This window comes from Octodon degus, unplaced genomic scaffold, assembly GCF_000260255.1.
Source record: "Octodon degus isolate 3935 unplaced genomic scaffold, OctDeg1.0 scaffold00122, whole genome shotgun sequence".
Taxonomy (NCBI): domain Eukaryota; kingdom Metazoa; phylum Chordata; class Mammalia; order Rodentia; family Octodontidae; genus Octodon; species Octodon degus.
In genome coordinates, this window is record NW_004524698.1 from 6,072,791 (window position 1) to 6,089,153 (window position 16,363).

Genomic DNA, 16,363 nt, shown 5'->3' on the forward strand with positions numbered 1-16,363 from the left:
GACAAGCAGCCCATATTCAGAATACCACAATGACAGGCACTCACAACATGGAACCACTATTACAAATTACCATCTGCAATGCATTTTGCCCACTTTTCTATTGGCTTGTTTGTTTTTATATATTTCATACACTAATCCTTTTTATTATTTTTCTTCAGTTATAAATATTTTCTGAGGTTCATCTTTTCATCTTATGTTTAGAGTTTGATTTTGCATATAAATACAAATATAGTTATAAATTGTAAATGACCTGATGCAACTTAGTATTTGTTATAAATATGAAATATAGAATGATTCCCCTCTTCTCTATGACTGGTAGCAGATGGTCATAAAGCAGCATAGCAGCTCTTTCTTAGTCTACTGTTCAGTGCTAGAATTCAACTGTTTGTCTGTTTTTCCATCTGTATCTCTCCTTCTAAATATAAAGTACATATAGTTAAGAAAAACACTGTCAACAGCACAAACCTGAATAGGCAAAAACAAAATAAATTTATCTCAATTAGATCTTTGTGCTACATCTAACTGCAGAATTATTGTTTCCTTTGTTGCCCCCAGTTTTTATTTTTATTAGTATGCATTTAGAGCATATAATAATTGTATTCCTTATGGAGAATTGGTCCATGTACATAACACATTTTAATTCTTTTCAAATCCCCTTTCCTTCTTCTCCCTCCTTGCTTTCTCTAGGTTTTGATTCCTTTTCTATTAGAAAAGGATCTCTCTCTCTCTCTCTCTCTCTCTCTCTCTCTCTCTCTCTTTCTCTCTCCCACTCTTTCTCTGTATCTCTCTCTGTCTCTCTGTCTCTGTCTCTCTCTCTGTATCTCTTAGTCTCTCTCACCCCTATTTCCTATTATCTGTCATTTATTTTGCTCTTCTTTACTTTTGGGTTTCTGTATTGGATAAATCATGTGATAGTGAAGCTTATATGTCTGATTTATTTTACTTAACATTGGGGGTCTCAAGATACATCTATTTTCCTATAAATTGCTCATTTACTTTTCTTTAAGGTAGAAGAGTACTTTACCATGTATACATTTTTTAACCACTCATCTATTGATGGACGTATAGGCCTTTACCTAGATTCAGCTATTATGAATTGTCTGCTACTAGTATAGGTTTGCATACATCACTGTAACTTGTTTTTAACTGGGAATGTTGGTCTTGTCCTCATGGACAGTGATACAGCCATTAACCCCTTTATGTGGAACATGGCTCTCTAGTTTGTTAAAATACCCAACACTTTCTCTGCTCTATCATTGACTCGAGTGGCAGTTGTCATTTGTCACTGTCTGTGCTCCTGCTTTCCTTACTCATGTGTATTACCTGTCTGATCCTTGCAGCTATTTAAGGTGTGTTAGATGGCAGAGGTGAGAGGGTAAAACTGCCCCCTTCTTCTCCAGAAAAACAAAAAGGGCAGGGGGAAATTTTTCAGTGACTTTTCAGTCAGGGAAGCTCCCTAACAATGACTCTTTAAGTTTAAAATTGGTAGCTTAATGCTTTTATTAAAATGTATTCGTATGTCAGCTTATAAATAGTTCAAGGTTATTGGATGTGTGTGTTCAGGTGAAGAAAACCGCTTACCACCTTGTGACTCGGATGCGAAGAGTGGCAGGTTCCCAACTCATGAACATCCACGTGTCTACATTTTGTGTTTAATTCAGATTACTTTTTAATATTGCAAGTCCTAGTTTTCTAAGTATCATTCTTCGTTTTTAAAAATTTTACTTTTTGTGGTGCTGGTGACTGAACTAGGACCTTTATGAATGTCAGGTACTAACCTTACATCCATAGTCCTCTAACTATTATATCAAAGAACTTTACAATGATTGTCTTTTATGGGCTGGCAAGATAGCTTAGTGGTCTAATGCACCTGCTTAGGCAAGTGGTTCAATTTCCAGCACCACGTGCCACACCAGCCCCACCCTCAGGGCAGGCTGAGCTGGAAAAAAAAGATTTGTCTTTTACAATTTGGAACTATTGAAATGAACCAACACACATGTTTGCACGCATACACACACACACACACACACACACACACACACACATTCCTATGTCTTTTGTTCTTTCACAAAGGTCAAATTTTATTATTAATCAGTCTCCATGAACAAATTTTACAGGTTCTATCCTACTGCAATATAAAAATCCACAATCCTGTCCTTCCCTGATTTTTTCATAAGGCAGTTTTTCTTCTCAAACCCCCACCTGTCTTCAAACTAAAAGTCCTAGTGACTTTAGGATAAATTACTGCTTTTATACTCCAGGTCTAGTAGTTTCTAGACCTGACACAAAGACATCTCAAGGACAAATGAACTTTCTCTGTTTTACAGATTTCCTTTTGAAATGATTGAGGAGGCAAACAAAAACTTAGAGAATTCTTTTTTCTGTCCTTCCTCAAGTCTTTTTAGCATCTTCTTATCTACTTTTGGAACTGATCATTTAAGTTGAGAAATGATTCTCTTTATATATTGCTTTATATTATATCATCAGCTAGGCAAACTTCTATTAAAAACAAGGCCTCCAAACATATCTTGAGTACTATATGTGGTTTTCTTCTTGTTCAGTTAAGATGTGGGTGAGTGGATTTGTGAGAAGGCTCCTCCAAGCTGACCAAAATGAGCAGCCAACCAAAAGGGGGAAATGGATGGAGGCACATGCATGGGATGCTTAGATGCCTCAGTCCTGGAGGTGGTGTGAGTCTCTTCCTCTCATATTCATACTGAGTCAAAACTCAGCCATATCCTCAACCTTAGCTATGAGAGTCTAAGAAATATAGTCAAGTTGTGTGACTGAAATAAGAAGAGAACATAATTTTTGATGAACATTTAGCATCCCCACTGCGGAGAGGTTGTCTGAAAGAGACTTTTAGGATGACCCATGCTAGCCAGATTTTGGTTGCCAAGAGAAAATACATGAGAGAAAAAGCTTAAAGGAAGGAAGGTTTGTTTTGGTTTTGGGCTTTCATTTTATGACCAGGTGACTCCATTGCTGCTGAGTAAAGGGCGGTGCAGATCCAGGTCATGCCATGGCCTGTTCTTTTTAACAAGGCCACACCTTCCAGGTTTTCATCACCTCCAATGAAGTCATCAAATTATTACTCCACCAATGGATTAATCCACCGATGAAGCCCCCATAAGATCTAATAACTTTCCAAAGTTCCACCTGTAGTATTGTTGCATGGTGAGCCAAATCTCCAACCTGTGCGCCTTGGGAGGGACATTTTAGATCCACATCATATCATAGACTGTAGGAATCACTCCCAGAACAAGCAGGAGTGATCTTTCCAGGTGAAAGTTAGACAAGCCAGCTGTATTTTTCAAGGCCCAGCTTACCAATGCTCCAGGGAGAATAAGGAAAGGAGTCCTTAGCCATACTTAAGTAACATGATAAGGTAGGAGAGGACCACAGCTCTCCAGTGGGTAAAATAGGGAAATGTGACTTACGGTGCTTGGGTCCAGATTCCTAGTCTAGTTAGACTTCTCATTTTCCTTTGTTTGTACTTTAAGGAGGTCCAGTATTTTATTTTTATTGCATATAAAAACAGTTGCCTACAGAGTTCCTCATTCAGTTCATACTATAAATGGGAATTCCACCCTATACCAGCCACTGTGAGAACACAGACTTTTCTTATTTGTGCAGTTAATCACTTGGGAGTAAGCCACATCTTCTCTAGGCCTAGTTTTCCTATGGCTGTCCTAAGGCATTAGTCTTGGGCACAAGTGGGACAGCACAGCTCGCAGCTCTGCACCCAGTGGGCTCTGTGCTTGGCATTGTCAGTAAGAAGCAGCCATCAGCATACGCCGAGGGGCTGCCCATCATCTTGGTCAAAAGCTCTTTCCTTATCCAGTGTTTCTTCGTTTCATTGTTTCTCCTGTGGTCTGTGCTCAGCTAAGGATATTTAGAAATCTCATCCAAATGGATGAGATTTCTGGCAATTCTCCTCTCTTTGTTCTTTTGACTGATGACTTCATAGAGCCCAGACTGTGGAGTAGCTTCCAGACTGCATGATTTCATTAGTCTCCTTGTCTATTCCGAGCAAGATAAGTAATGCCAGACAAATGGGGTGGCTGCTTCCACTGCCACAATCTTACGTGGCTTGAGCTTGTGTCCTTTGCTTCATTGTTAGCTCTTCCTTTCCCAGCTTAAGCTTCTGACTTTGCTCAAATGCCATGTTCTACCTAAGTAATTATTGAACATGACATTGGCATTTCTGTTTAATTTCTAATTTCTTGTTTTGATCCCCCCAGATCCCACTGGTTTTTAACCAAGCCCTTTGTATTTCCTTTAATGCCTAAACCTTAAGTGCTTGAAGACTCAGCTCTTAGTATTAGGCCTAAAGTATGAGATGGAAGCAGAGCAATACATAAGGAGTAGAAATTGATCAAAGGCAGGTAGAGAGGAACAGTCATTAAGAGGAAGGCCTAGTAGGGTAATTTCAATGTTCTGTGCTTGACATGAATAAGAGGAGAAAATGAGGTGGTTGTTTGTATTAAGGGAAACATGAAGACTTTCTTATTGAAACAGAAGACTGTTTTGTTTTCAACAGAGTCTCACTATGTAGTGCAAGCTGGCCTTAAAGTCACTTTCATAGTCTAGCTGGTGTCAAACTCATGACTATCCTCCTGCCTCAGCCTCCCAAGTGGTGGGAGTACAGGCATGTGTCACCACACGTAGCAACAGAAGACATTGTTAGGTCAACCTTTTAGAGCTAAAAGGCAACACCAGGAATACAAATTGCCATCAGCAGCCCATTCTTTAACCTGCATGGAAACAGGTTCATCCCCTGTTGAGTTAGAGATGTATGGGTGTGTGTACATCTATATCTTGAGACATTACTGCTTTAGAAATTACAAAGGGCTTATGATCCATAAATGAGAAAGAACTACTGGATTAGAGGGACTAGGTTTCCTGTAGGTAGTCGAAGCCATGAGGGAGAGAAGGTGCCTGGAGAAAGACCCCTGGTGGGTGAACAGCTTAATGTAAAACTGGTGTGAAATGAGGTGTTGTAGGGGATTAATGTTCTGCAACTCTATCCTGAAGTCTGGGGTCAGACTTGAAATGTTCACATAGGAAATTAGACCCCATACTGCAGAGTCTGAGAGAGGATTTATCTCCATGTCAATAGCACAGAGTGGAAAAAATGAGATCATAGGTTCACAGACTTTTATATTTTTCAAAGTAATGTTCTTGAAGAATTCAGGCTTGTTCTGACTTTGTGCTGCACGTCGTTCTCTAACCTTTTGTTCTCCCTAGGAATACCTGTAGTCATCACCCAGCAAAGCCTAGGCTAGTATCTAAAGGTACAATAGACAGTGGTATTGCTATTTTTATGAAGATACTAACACCTATCTGTGCTTCTGATAGCAAAACTGCTGAGTTCTTGACGGTGTCACACAGACGTGCCTGTCAGTCTTCTTCTCGTGGTCCGCAGACATCAACATGGGTGAGTGGAACGTCGTGCAGGCTGCTGTCTGGCACTTTTCAAAGAGGTGTTTACAGACTGAAGATTAAGGGGTTAGAATGGAAAATCATAGAATACTGGAACTAAGGGTAGATAACCAGGTCTGAATCTTTGACCTCAAGTGTCTCTGAGCTTTTAAAAAAAATAATTCCATTATAATCTTCTAAAAAGTCCTTAATTTTACCTAGTCATCCATCTGTACCTTCCTCAAATTCTTATGTCAACCCAAACTGTGAGAAAAGCAGTTAATGTTTAGATTTTAAAAATCTATTAGAATATAAGACCTGATGCTGTCATTTCCTTTAAAATACTCCTCTCTAAAAAAAAAAAAAAAAAAAAAAAACATGGCCAGGGAGATGGCTCAGTGGAATAAGTGCTTCCCTGGCAAGCATAAGGGCCTGAGTTTAATCCCCGGTTCCGCAAAAATAAATAAATAAATAAATAAATAAATAAATAAATAAATAAAATAAAAAATAAAATACTCCTCTTTGCCTTTAATATACTTATGCCATCACTCTTGCCACTTTCAGAAGCAGTTCTAAAAGTCTTCTTTTGTGAGTGTAGCTTCTTGGCTGCCTTGATACTCTCTATGCCATTCAGAACATTTAGGACAGTTCCTGTCAAAAACTTCATTGTTTGTCCCCATCCACCTTATTCACTGATCTGATACCATGTAACTTCACTGTATTCACTGTATTCACTGATCTGATACCATGTAACTTCTGAGTCTTTCTGCAATACAAAATGAACATGAAAGATAAATGTTTTGAATTGATTCAGGACCTTAGGACAGTGACAACAGTGTAACTAAGACACTCATGAAAGAGGACTTCTGGAACTACTTCAGAAAGTTGCAAGAACAATGGCCTAAGTGTGTTTAAAGTGAGAGTATTGGACTGGTGAGATAGCTCAGCAAACTAAGCCCCTGCTTAGGCAAGTGCAGGGACTGGGATTTGATCCCTGGTACCACATGCCCTGCCAGCTCTGCCCCCAGGCACACTGTGCCAGTCACCAAGTCCCAGCATGGTGGCGCAAGCCTGTAATCCCAGCATCGCAGAGGCTAAAACAGGAGGATCACTACAAGTCTGAGCTATGTAGTGAGACCCTGTACCAAATACATTTAAAAGAAAAAAAAAAAAAAAAAAAAAAAAAAAAAATTTGAAGAAGAATAAAGGCAATGTGTCTTTTGCTGTAATAAAGTTTCAAAAATTTAAGCATTTGCTGTCTGTTTTAATCACACCTCATCAGGTGTACTAAATGCATCATATAGTATCTGCTTCAAAGAACTGAGGTAGAGTAAGGGAGAAAGTCAGTAGTTAGAAAGCAATGAGCTGGGGGTAGAGCATCTCATAGAAAACACCACTGCTTTACCAGGAAAATGCATCCAATTCAGACTGCATGTATGTATACTTGCTAGTAGAGGTGACCCAAAACCAAAGCTTAAAAGATGAGTCAGTAAAGCAAAGGAGTTATTCCAGGTGTTAGAATTCATGAAGATTCAAAAGCAAAAATTGAGATACAAAGGGAGAAAAGCATGATTTTGTTGGGGAAGACTTATGTAGCTGGAGTGTAAAAGTGAACTAAAGGGCTGGAGAAGTAGATAGGGGCAATTGGAGCCTTTCTCAATGGTGATATTACTGGAAATTTGGGTTGGTGGGCTACTTTATTGGTCAGCTTGTTTGGGGTACTGCAGGATGTTTACCATCCCTGCACCATAGGCATAAAAATCTAGGAGCACTACCTAAGCACTGTGACTTCTAGAAATGCCCTGAACAGAAAACTGGTAGTACTCTCCCGGTATATAAACCACTGGAGATATTTGAAAGTTACATGGGGGAATTTGGAGCTCATTCTGTGAGTATGAAAGGTACCAGGGAAGGTCAGATTTGTATTTTCATGGGATCATAACTACCATCAGAAGGACAGATTTAAAGGGATAGAGGGATAGACAGCCAGTAAGTCTTCTGGCCTAGTATAGTGGAGGAGTCATGAAGACTTTGACTAGGACTGTGTGTAAGAGGATGGAGATGCATGTGCAGTTCAAGAAACTGCTTAGAGGATGAAGAGGGTAGGTCTTGATTATTGACTGCCTAATTGGGGCCAAGAATGTATCATTAGGATGACACTTAGAAAGTTTTGAGCAGACATTTTAAAAAGCCTTAGCTCTTCTAGGATTTGGGATGAGAAATGCTAAGTTGCTAGAGAAACTTGATTTTCATAATCTCCACCAGCTTACTCAGTGGTCATTAGGGATCATGTTTTAAAATGTCAGGAAAACAATATGACACCCTTAGAAAAAGGTCATTACTGTACGCCCCTACCTACAAACCTTTAGCTATTTCCCCTTGCTGCTTGTGTGATGTTCCAAAGTCCAGATGTCAGTGTGGCTCTACAGGATCAACTGGAATCCATTATCTTTTTCCCCTCACCTTAGGGTTGTAGGGGAAGAATCAAGAAGGTATAGGCGTTGAAGTTACATCATGTGTACCTGCCAGTCTTGAACTTCTAGTATCTGAGTATCCTTATGGTTGTGAGGGAGGGGAGGAAGACAAGAGTTGGGTAGCTTTACCAGCCATGCTTTTACCTGCTAGGATAGTCTTGATTTCTGACTGAAGCCTTGTGAATCCTATGATTTTAAATACCTGGAAGGACTGTGTGTGCTTGCTCTATTGATTTTGGCTCACTTCTTCAATTTAACAAGATCATCCTGAATGTTAATATGGTTGTCTGAAGCATTAGTAATGTCTTCCAGAAATACATTTTCTGTGGATTGATTAGTGATCCCAAGATCCTCAGGGCTATCAGTAGAAAATATGGAGCAGGATTGCCTTGGAATGATTTGTTGTGAGCTGCACACAATGGCCACTCTTGTTTTGACACCACACTATTACTGGGTGTTGGTATTCAATGTGCTTAACTGACTTTTTACCCACATTATACTCTTCTTATTCTGTCTAATCCATATGCATAGAAATCTTCTGGGAATGCTTTGTAGAACAATTTCTAATGCTCTAGGAAAATCAAATATGTACACTGCACTTCTGGGAAGCACATTTCTCCTCTGTTAAAGAGAGCACTTGCAGTTTGCTTTAGCTGTGGCCAAGGTACAGGATGTGAAATATCTGAGACTCATCTGCATGGAAAATGAGGCACTAGAAGAATTGAAGTTGTTTGCTTTTTTCTAATTTTGATTATAGTACCTAATGCAATTTCCTGAAAAAATTTTTTTCTTACACTTTTGAAAATCTAAATGCAGACCTGCTGTTGGCAAATGACTTAATAACTAATATGTTTATGTCACCAAAAAGGGGTACAAGACCTTCAGTCAGAAGGTAATGGCAGAATTCCTTGCAAATTTTCTATCAGTGAAGCATGCGGGGTGTGAGTCATCCTTCCTCAGCCATTATCACTGAATAGTTCCAGTTGCATGCAAAGTAGTTTCCAATCCTGGGTTTCTTTTGTCCTCTCATTCTATAAACAATAACCGTTTTTAAAATCACATCCTGGTGAGGCATGGGGGCTGAATTTTCTTCTCAGCGTTCTGGGGAGCTGAGGCAGGAGGATCTTAAGTTTGAGCCCAGACTGGGCAATTTAGTGAGAATGTTTACATAAAATAATTAATAAAAATTTTATAAAAATCTTAAAGTAATTTCAAAAAGGGATGGAGATAGCTCAGTATGAAGGCAGTATTCAATTTCCAGAATCCCATACTTCCTATTCATTTCACTTCCCAGAATCATTCAGTGGTTTCCTACATCCTTCTTAGCCTAAGGACAGGGCCCTCTCTGCACTCTGCCTGCCCGCTCCTCTCTCAATTCTATCTCCAGCTGTGGTCCACAGCACAGACTATGGACACCACCAGTACTGCACAGAAATGCAAGTGAATCTCGGGTTCACAGCAGACCTGAGTCAGAATCCGTGCATCCCCATCTGTGGGGGATTTGTGTGCATGTTGGTGTGTGCGGGAAGCTGCCGGATGGCGCATACTTGCTTAGCCATGTGCTCTGGCAGCACTGCACACTTGATGTGATTTCGTCATTTTAATTTTTATCTATGTGTCGTTTGTTTGTTCTTTCTTGGAGAGCCCTGAGAATTTTTGTGGTGCTGGCTTGCCGGTCATGAATTTCTTAAGGTGCTATTTGTCATGGAAATATCTTATTTCTCTCTCAATTTTGAAAGACGGTTTTGTAGGTATGTCAGTCTGGGTTGGAAGTTGTTTTCTTTTGGGGCCGGAAACGCTTCACTCCAGGCTCACTAGGCCTTTAAGGTCTGTGTCTAAAAGTCCACTGTAATTCTAATGGATTTACTTTTTAGAAGTGATTTGTTGTTTTTCTCTAAAAGCTTTTACAATTGTGTTAGACTTCTGGGATCTTGCATCGTGGGGAGGTTAATTTCTGGTTGTGGCTATTTAGGGTTCAACATGGCTCACTTATCTGTATTTTCTGTCTTTTACAACTTTCTAAGCATCTTGCTCTATCTTTGCATTTTCTTAGTTTTCTTTGAACATTTGACTGTCTTTTAGCTTTTGTGGCTGTGCTCCAAAACGTCTCCTGATGCCAATTCCCCCAGTTTTCCATTTCATGCCTGTCAGAAAGCTTATCAATTCTGCCTCTGCCCCACTTCAATACCTCTCACTTCCTGCTTCCCACACACGGCTTGTTCTTCAGGCCTGCTGCCCAGTAGTTGTTCTGGGACTTTTCTTCAGCACAGTGATTTCACCTGCCTCTACACAGTGGCTCAACCTAGGGAGCTGTAAAAGCTGCTGATGCCTCAGGGGTATGCCCAGAGTCACTGCTGTGTTGTGGCCTGGGCTTCAGAGTTATTTTTTTCATTGCTCTTCCAAATTTATTTATGAGTTCATATTTGCAGTGCATGTTGTATAGATTCCTGGTGGGGATCTGGGACTTGGTATATACGTGGTACATCTTCATTCCTGTTTTTCATCTGCTTCCCTCTCCTGCCTATTTTACTCCATCTCTTGATTCCCCTCCCATTTGAGAAAGATCCTCCTGTTTCTTATCTTTTATTTTAATACTTATTTATATTTTATGTATCGCATATAGGAAAAGTCATATGGTATTCAAACTCGTGTGCCTGATTTCTTTCACTTAATATTATGGCCTCAAGGTGCATCTGTTTTGCTACATGTAACTCGAGTTTATCCTTACAGCCAAGTAATATGCCATTGTGTGGAAACATTACATTTTCTTAATCCATCTGTCTGTTGATGGACCTATAAGCCATGTCTAAGACTTGGCCATTGTGAATTGTGCTGCTGTAAACCTGGGTCACTCTAGCACATCTGTCAGTGTTTTAAGAGCTCCCTGGGTGGCCCTAATGTTCAGCCAATGTTGAGAGTAACTGCTTACTTATGTTTATCACCTGCCTGTCTTTGGTCCCCCGATTTCTGGGTCTCATTTTTCCCATTTTCTTGCTTGAGTTCTTTGTTTTGGTGAAGAATATTATTCTGCATCATACTGAAAGAAGGTGTATGAAAGGTAAACATGTTGGGGACCTTCTATGTCTGAAACTATCTTTACTTAGTCCTCATATTTCGCTTTCAATTTAACTGGTAACTATTCTAAATTGGAAATAATCTTCAGAAATTTGAGGGCCAGCCAAATAGCTCAGTGGAATAAAGAGCCTGCAAGCAGGTGCAGGGGCTGGGGGTTCGATACCTGGGCCTGCCACGCTGGCCCCACACCCAGGGCGTGCTGAGATGGCAATTGAGATTGGACATGGTGGCATGCGCCTGCAATCCCAGCTCTTGGGAGGCTGTAAACAAGTAGGTCACTATGAGTCTGATCTAGTAGTGAGACCCTGAACACCCTGTAGACCTTTCTCTAAAATAAAAATAAAAAAAAAAAAATCCTTTAGAAGTTTGGAAGCCCTGATCTTCTAACTTGAACATTGAAGTTTCTTCCTGAAACGTCAAAGCCATCTGAATTTCAATTCATATAGAATGGTTTTTCTTTAATTCTCCTAGAAATATCTTGCTATCTTCTTTTTGTTTATTGGTATCCTGTAATGGCATGGCTTAGTGTAAGACTGTTCTTTATTCGTTTTCAATCTGAAAACTCATCTCTAGTTCCAGATGAGTTTCTTGTGACTCCTTTGGTTTATTTGCCTTCGATTTCTCTGTATGGAATTCCTGTTACTCATACCCCAGGCTACTTAGAGTTACTTTTTTCTCTTAAGTGTTTTTCACCTCTAATTTATCTTTGATTACTGTTTTCTATTTTCTGACATTTTTAAACTTGAACTTCAAATAATTTTACTGATTTGGTTGTTTTTGTGGGGAAGGGACTTTTGTAAAAATTTGTAAGATAGTATCTTGTCTTCAGTCAGGTGTGGTGCCACATGCCCGCAGTCCCAATTACTTAAGAGCATGACAAGTTACAGACTAGGCTAGGCTGGGCAAGCTAGTGAGGTCTTGTTTCAAAGTAAAATTTAAAAATAATGGTTAGTATCACTTAGCATAGCAAGCTTGAAGGTCCTCTGGGTTCAATCCTCAGTACCAAGGAAAAAAAGGGGGAAGAGGTGTGTGTGTATGTGTGTACACATGTGTGAGTGTGAGCATAAGAAAGGAAGTGAGGAGGGTAAGAGGGGCAAGACAAGGCAAAACGTCACACAGGAAGCCAGAGCCTCCTCATCTGGAGCCTCTCAGATCCATATACAGGACTTTATATAATCCGTTCCCTCTCATTGTGCTTTTTACCACTGCTCCCGTCTGTACCTGATGTGTCTGGCTTAGTTTTCTAGAGTATGCACTTTCGATCTCCTAATGGAGTCAGGCAAACAAGCGCCTGACTTTTCAGAGCAGGAACAGACACGTGGGTAAACAGCTTCTACCGAGCTTTTCTCGTAACTCCTCTCTTACTACCTTCTATCTCCTCCCCTCTTCCTCTGTAGCTGGTATATCCTTTTCTTGAGCTCACACCTTGCTCAGTGATGAAAATTGTCTCCCCTTGATGTCTTCTGTGCATTGCCAGCAAGTCCTCCAGTTTGTTCCTTTCCTCTGTGCCACTTCTCATCTCTTCATCCTTCTTGTCTTCATAGACTCCATGTGTGAGTACAGATGTCTCTTGGCATTTGAAGATAGAGTTTATGTTTGTTTTGTTCCCTTCTCTGCTTGGGATAATTTTTGAGAGAATAGAACACAAGCATCTTTGCTGCAGCTTCTTGAACCCATAACTCAGAGATTGTTAATGGGCTGAATTGTGTCTGCCCACCCCCATCTCTGATGTTTGTGTTGAAGCCCTGTCCCCCAGCACCTCAGCATGTAACCTTATTTGGAGACAGGGTCTTCACAAAGGTAATCAAGTCAGAATGGTGTCCGAGTTAGAATGACTTCAAATCTAGGATGAAAGGCGAAGTATGAACGTAGATACCTGCAAAAAAGAGACATGATGTGAAGAGACAGAGTGAAGCTGATCTCTGTTGATTCAAGTAGAAAGGGCTAGCACAAGTCTTTCCCTCAGTCCTCAAGAAACAGCTAGTCCTGAAGACATCTTGATTTTGGACTTCCATCCTCCAGAAGCATGAGATGGTACTTGTTTCCTAAGCCATTTGTTCATGTGATGCCCTTCCTTTAGTCTGATTCCTACTTATTTTCTAAGTGATGACTTGTGCCACCTATAGAGAAAGTGTCCTTAGTTTAGTTTAATTAAATGTCCTCCTTTACAGCTTTCTGCACCACAACAATTTTCATGTATAGTATTGGAATCATTAGCTTTCTTGCCTGACCTCTACATGAAGCTGTTGTGCTTGAGGTCTGGGGTCACACAGAAGGCTTAAATAGTGCTGATTGAATGGGTGCATTATAAGCATAGCTTTGGGGGGATGAATAAAATTATGCTTTGGTGGAATGACAGAGGTTTAGCATCAGTATATTTAAAGCTTAAACAATTATTTGAATATAGTGACTTAGACATTTCTGATACTAAGAAAAATACACATCAAAAGTTCTTTCCCCCTCTATTATTTTTAAAAGAAACTCCTTGTGCTGCCTAAGTATCCCCGCTGGGTAAGGATGCATCAGGATTCAAGGAACTTTGAACTCTCCATAGCAAAGGTATCCCATGACTTCCAAATCTCTGGGCCTTTTATATCTAATAAGCATTTCCTTTTGAAGCCAAGCTAAGGTCCACCTTCTGATAAAAGAACAAGGTGGTAAGTTTAAAAGGGGTGTATTCAAATAGAATTTAGGTTCCTTGTACAAATCATAATTTTGCTTTAACTATAGATTTTAGTCAACCTCTTAATTTCTTAAATGCAGACCATCTTTCTCCCTCCATTCTCATTTTCTTTCCTTTCTTCCTTGCTTCTTGAGCCTCACAGAGTATTTATGATGAAGACTAGCTGTCTCTAATATAAAAAGAAGGGTCAGCAGAGAGCCACTCTGTACCTTCTATGGCTTGTCACAGCTCCCCTGTGCTTAGGATAAAGAAAAGAGCAAGGCATAGTATGTAGTTTTACCTGTCTGATGTAGCGGGTTTTTGATAGACATGGGCTCTCTCAACACACAAGGCTCAACTACGCTGGTACACTGCAGATGATACAATTCCAAAGGCTTCATCTCCTTCTCTGGAAAGTAGTTCTTACTGTTTGATGGTACATGGGTTTTTATAGTGACAGGAATGGGGAATGAACTAAGAAGTGCTTGAGAAAAATTATAGCAAGGGAGAATGGAAGAACCAGCCTACATAAGCTTTATGGATTATTAGTCCAGTGAACGAGTCCTGAAATATGTAGCTTGCTGCTCTGATGCTGCTGGGAGTTTTATGGAACTCTCTAAGGAATCTCCTAAGCATTAGGTTATCAGACTGGCCTCTGCTTTATGGAGGCTGGGCTACACTCTGAGGGAGAAAATGTGCATGACAAATGAACAGAATGCAGATGCACCTTGGCTTATGATGAGGTTACATCCCAGTAAGCCCATCAGAAGTAGAAAATATCATAAGTTGGAGTGCATCTAATATATCTGACCTACAGAACATCCTAGCTTAGTGGCACAGCAAACTGCAGCGTGTCTGTTGTTTATCCTCGTGATTGTGTGGCTGTTGAGAGCTGTGGCTCACTGCCACTGTTCAGTGTCTAGAGATAGGTTTTATTGCATATCACGTTTGAAATATGATGCTCCTGAATGTGAATCACTTTGGTACCATCATAAAGTTGAAAACTCATTAGTTGAACCTTGTAGTCAGGGACCATCTGTGTTTGAAATCTTACTCATTTCAAAATATGAGGTCACAAGGCCAAGGAGTGGTACCCTGCTGGGGTGTGTCTGAAAGACTGTCACTCTTCCACAGATACTGACCCTCTTAAGGCTACTGTGATCCTGAATAGGCTTTATTTTTTCTTTTTAGAAATAGAGCTGTGTTTTGGGTACCAAAAGAGATGCAAGAACTCAGAAAGAAATACATCTTGGTAATTACATGGTACAATCCATCAGCAGATAAGTTTAATAGGATACCACCAATAAGCAGTGGACATGCCACTTAGTGATCCTAAAGATTATGCTGCTGTTTCTTGTGTCTGATAGGAATGGATCAGCTAGTTTGGAATATTCTTGAAAATATCTCTAGTTTCAAGAGTAATAAATTATGTTGGTTATATCTGAGGGGGAATTTTAAAAGCTTAATTAAACAAATATTTAAATCATCCCTTAAAATGTGCTGGATGATTGTGCATACACCAGCTTCTTTTTATGTATCCCAAGGGACATCTTCAGGCATATGCATAAATCAATCAGTAAGCAAGTGTGTATGGAGGCTTAGTGTTGGCTCTGTGCAGAAATTGAGTTATTAGTGCCAGTCTCATAAGAGACAGATTGGTGTAGTGTAATGATACTTTTGCCTAGGGAATTTTCAGCTGGGCTCTTAGTGTTCTCTAAGGTGTGAAGAAAAGCACAAAAATTGCAAAAGATGAAGGGTGAGCATCATTTTGAAGGATTTCTAAGTAGAAATACTTAGGTGAAAATCCTGAAAAAATAATAAAAGCACTGACAAAAGCTGAGTTCTGGGTGTGTTTTAATAGCATGGTGGTGGCTCCTTCTAGTTAGAACTGTCATGGAACCTAGTCCTACAGCAGGCTGCAATCTGCTGAGAATAGTTGGAGCCAGAATTTTGTGGAGGAGATAATAGAACACATGTGAACTTGAAACCAAAGATACATGAGAATGCAGGTGGTAGCCAGAGAATACCATGGTAAATAACGAATTTATGAAAGTGGCTTAAGTGTTCACCTGGAAACAAGTAAGCACATAAATATAATATTAAAAATATGCTACTCAAAGGCATTTGAAAATTTATGTTATAAAGAAAGTTGGAGAATATTCTAGTAAAGCAAGGGGTTGCAGTCAACAGGCTGAGAATCTGTAGAAATACCTCAGTAGAAGCCATAGGTCCAGTGTCTCCTACAGCACAGGGGGCGGCAACAGCCATAACCATAGCCACCATAGCCATAGCCCAGGCCACCGTACTAGTTGCTGTAGTAGTACATAGTATCAACCATACATTAATTTTTCTGAAAAACAAAGAAAATACAGGAGGCAATTGAATTCATGTATATTGGATGATTATATGCATTTGCAAAAAAGTTTCTGTCATTTTTACTCTCAATTTTTGTATGAAGAGATATATTATAAAATAAATATTTCATCATAAAAATATTATACTCATGTGGCAAATCTCTGAGATATTACAAATTTTTTGAGCAGTGGGAATCAATGCTGTGAAAACAAAGAAGCAAAAGCCTTCTACATGGTTAGAAACTAATCCTAATCATGACATGAGATTTTTAGTATGGGCACTGAAAATATTGCTGGTGTGATTTGATAGTCGTGCTTACCTCTGATAAATGGATCAGATAGGGCTAGAAGCTCCTCAGCATGAGATCTTTCTT

At 39.7% G+C, this 16,363-nt stretch overlaps 1 protein-coding gene across 1 annotated transcript in view; it reads left to right on the forward strand.

Annotated features, from left to right (window-relative positions):
* Epsti1 (epithelial stromal interaction 1) overlaps window positions 1-16,363 on the forward strand; it is a 121,318-nt gene that overhangs the window by 67,889 nt on the left and 37,066 nt on the right. The window contains exon 7 of the mRNA XM_023700191.1: window positions 5,362-5,440. Coding sequence (XP_023555959.1) covers window positions 5,362-5,440 — 79 coding nt within the window. The remainder of the gene's footprint in view (window positions 1-5,361; window positions 5,441-16,363) is intronic.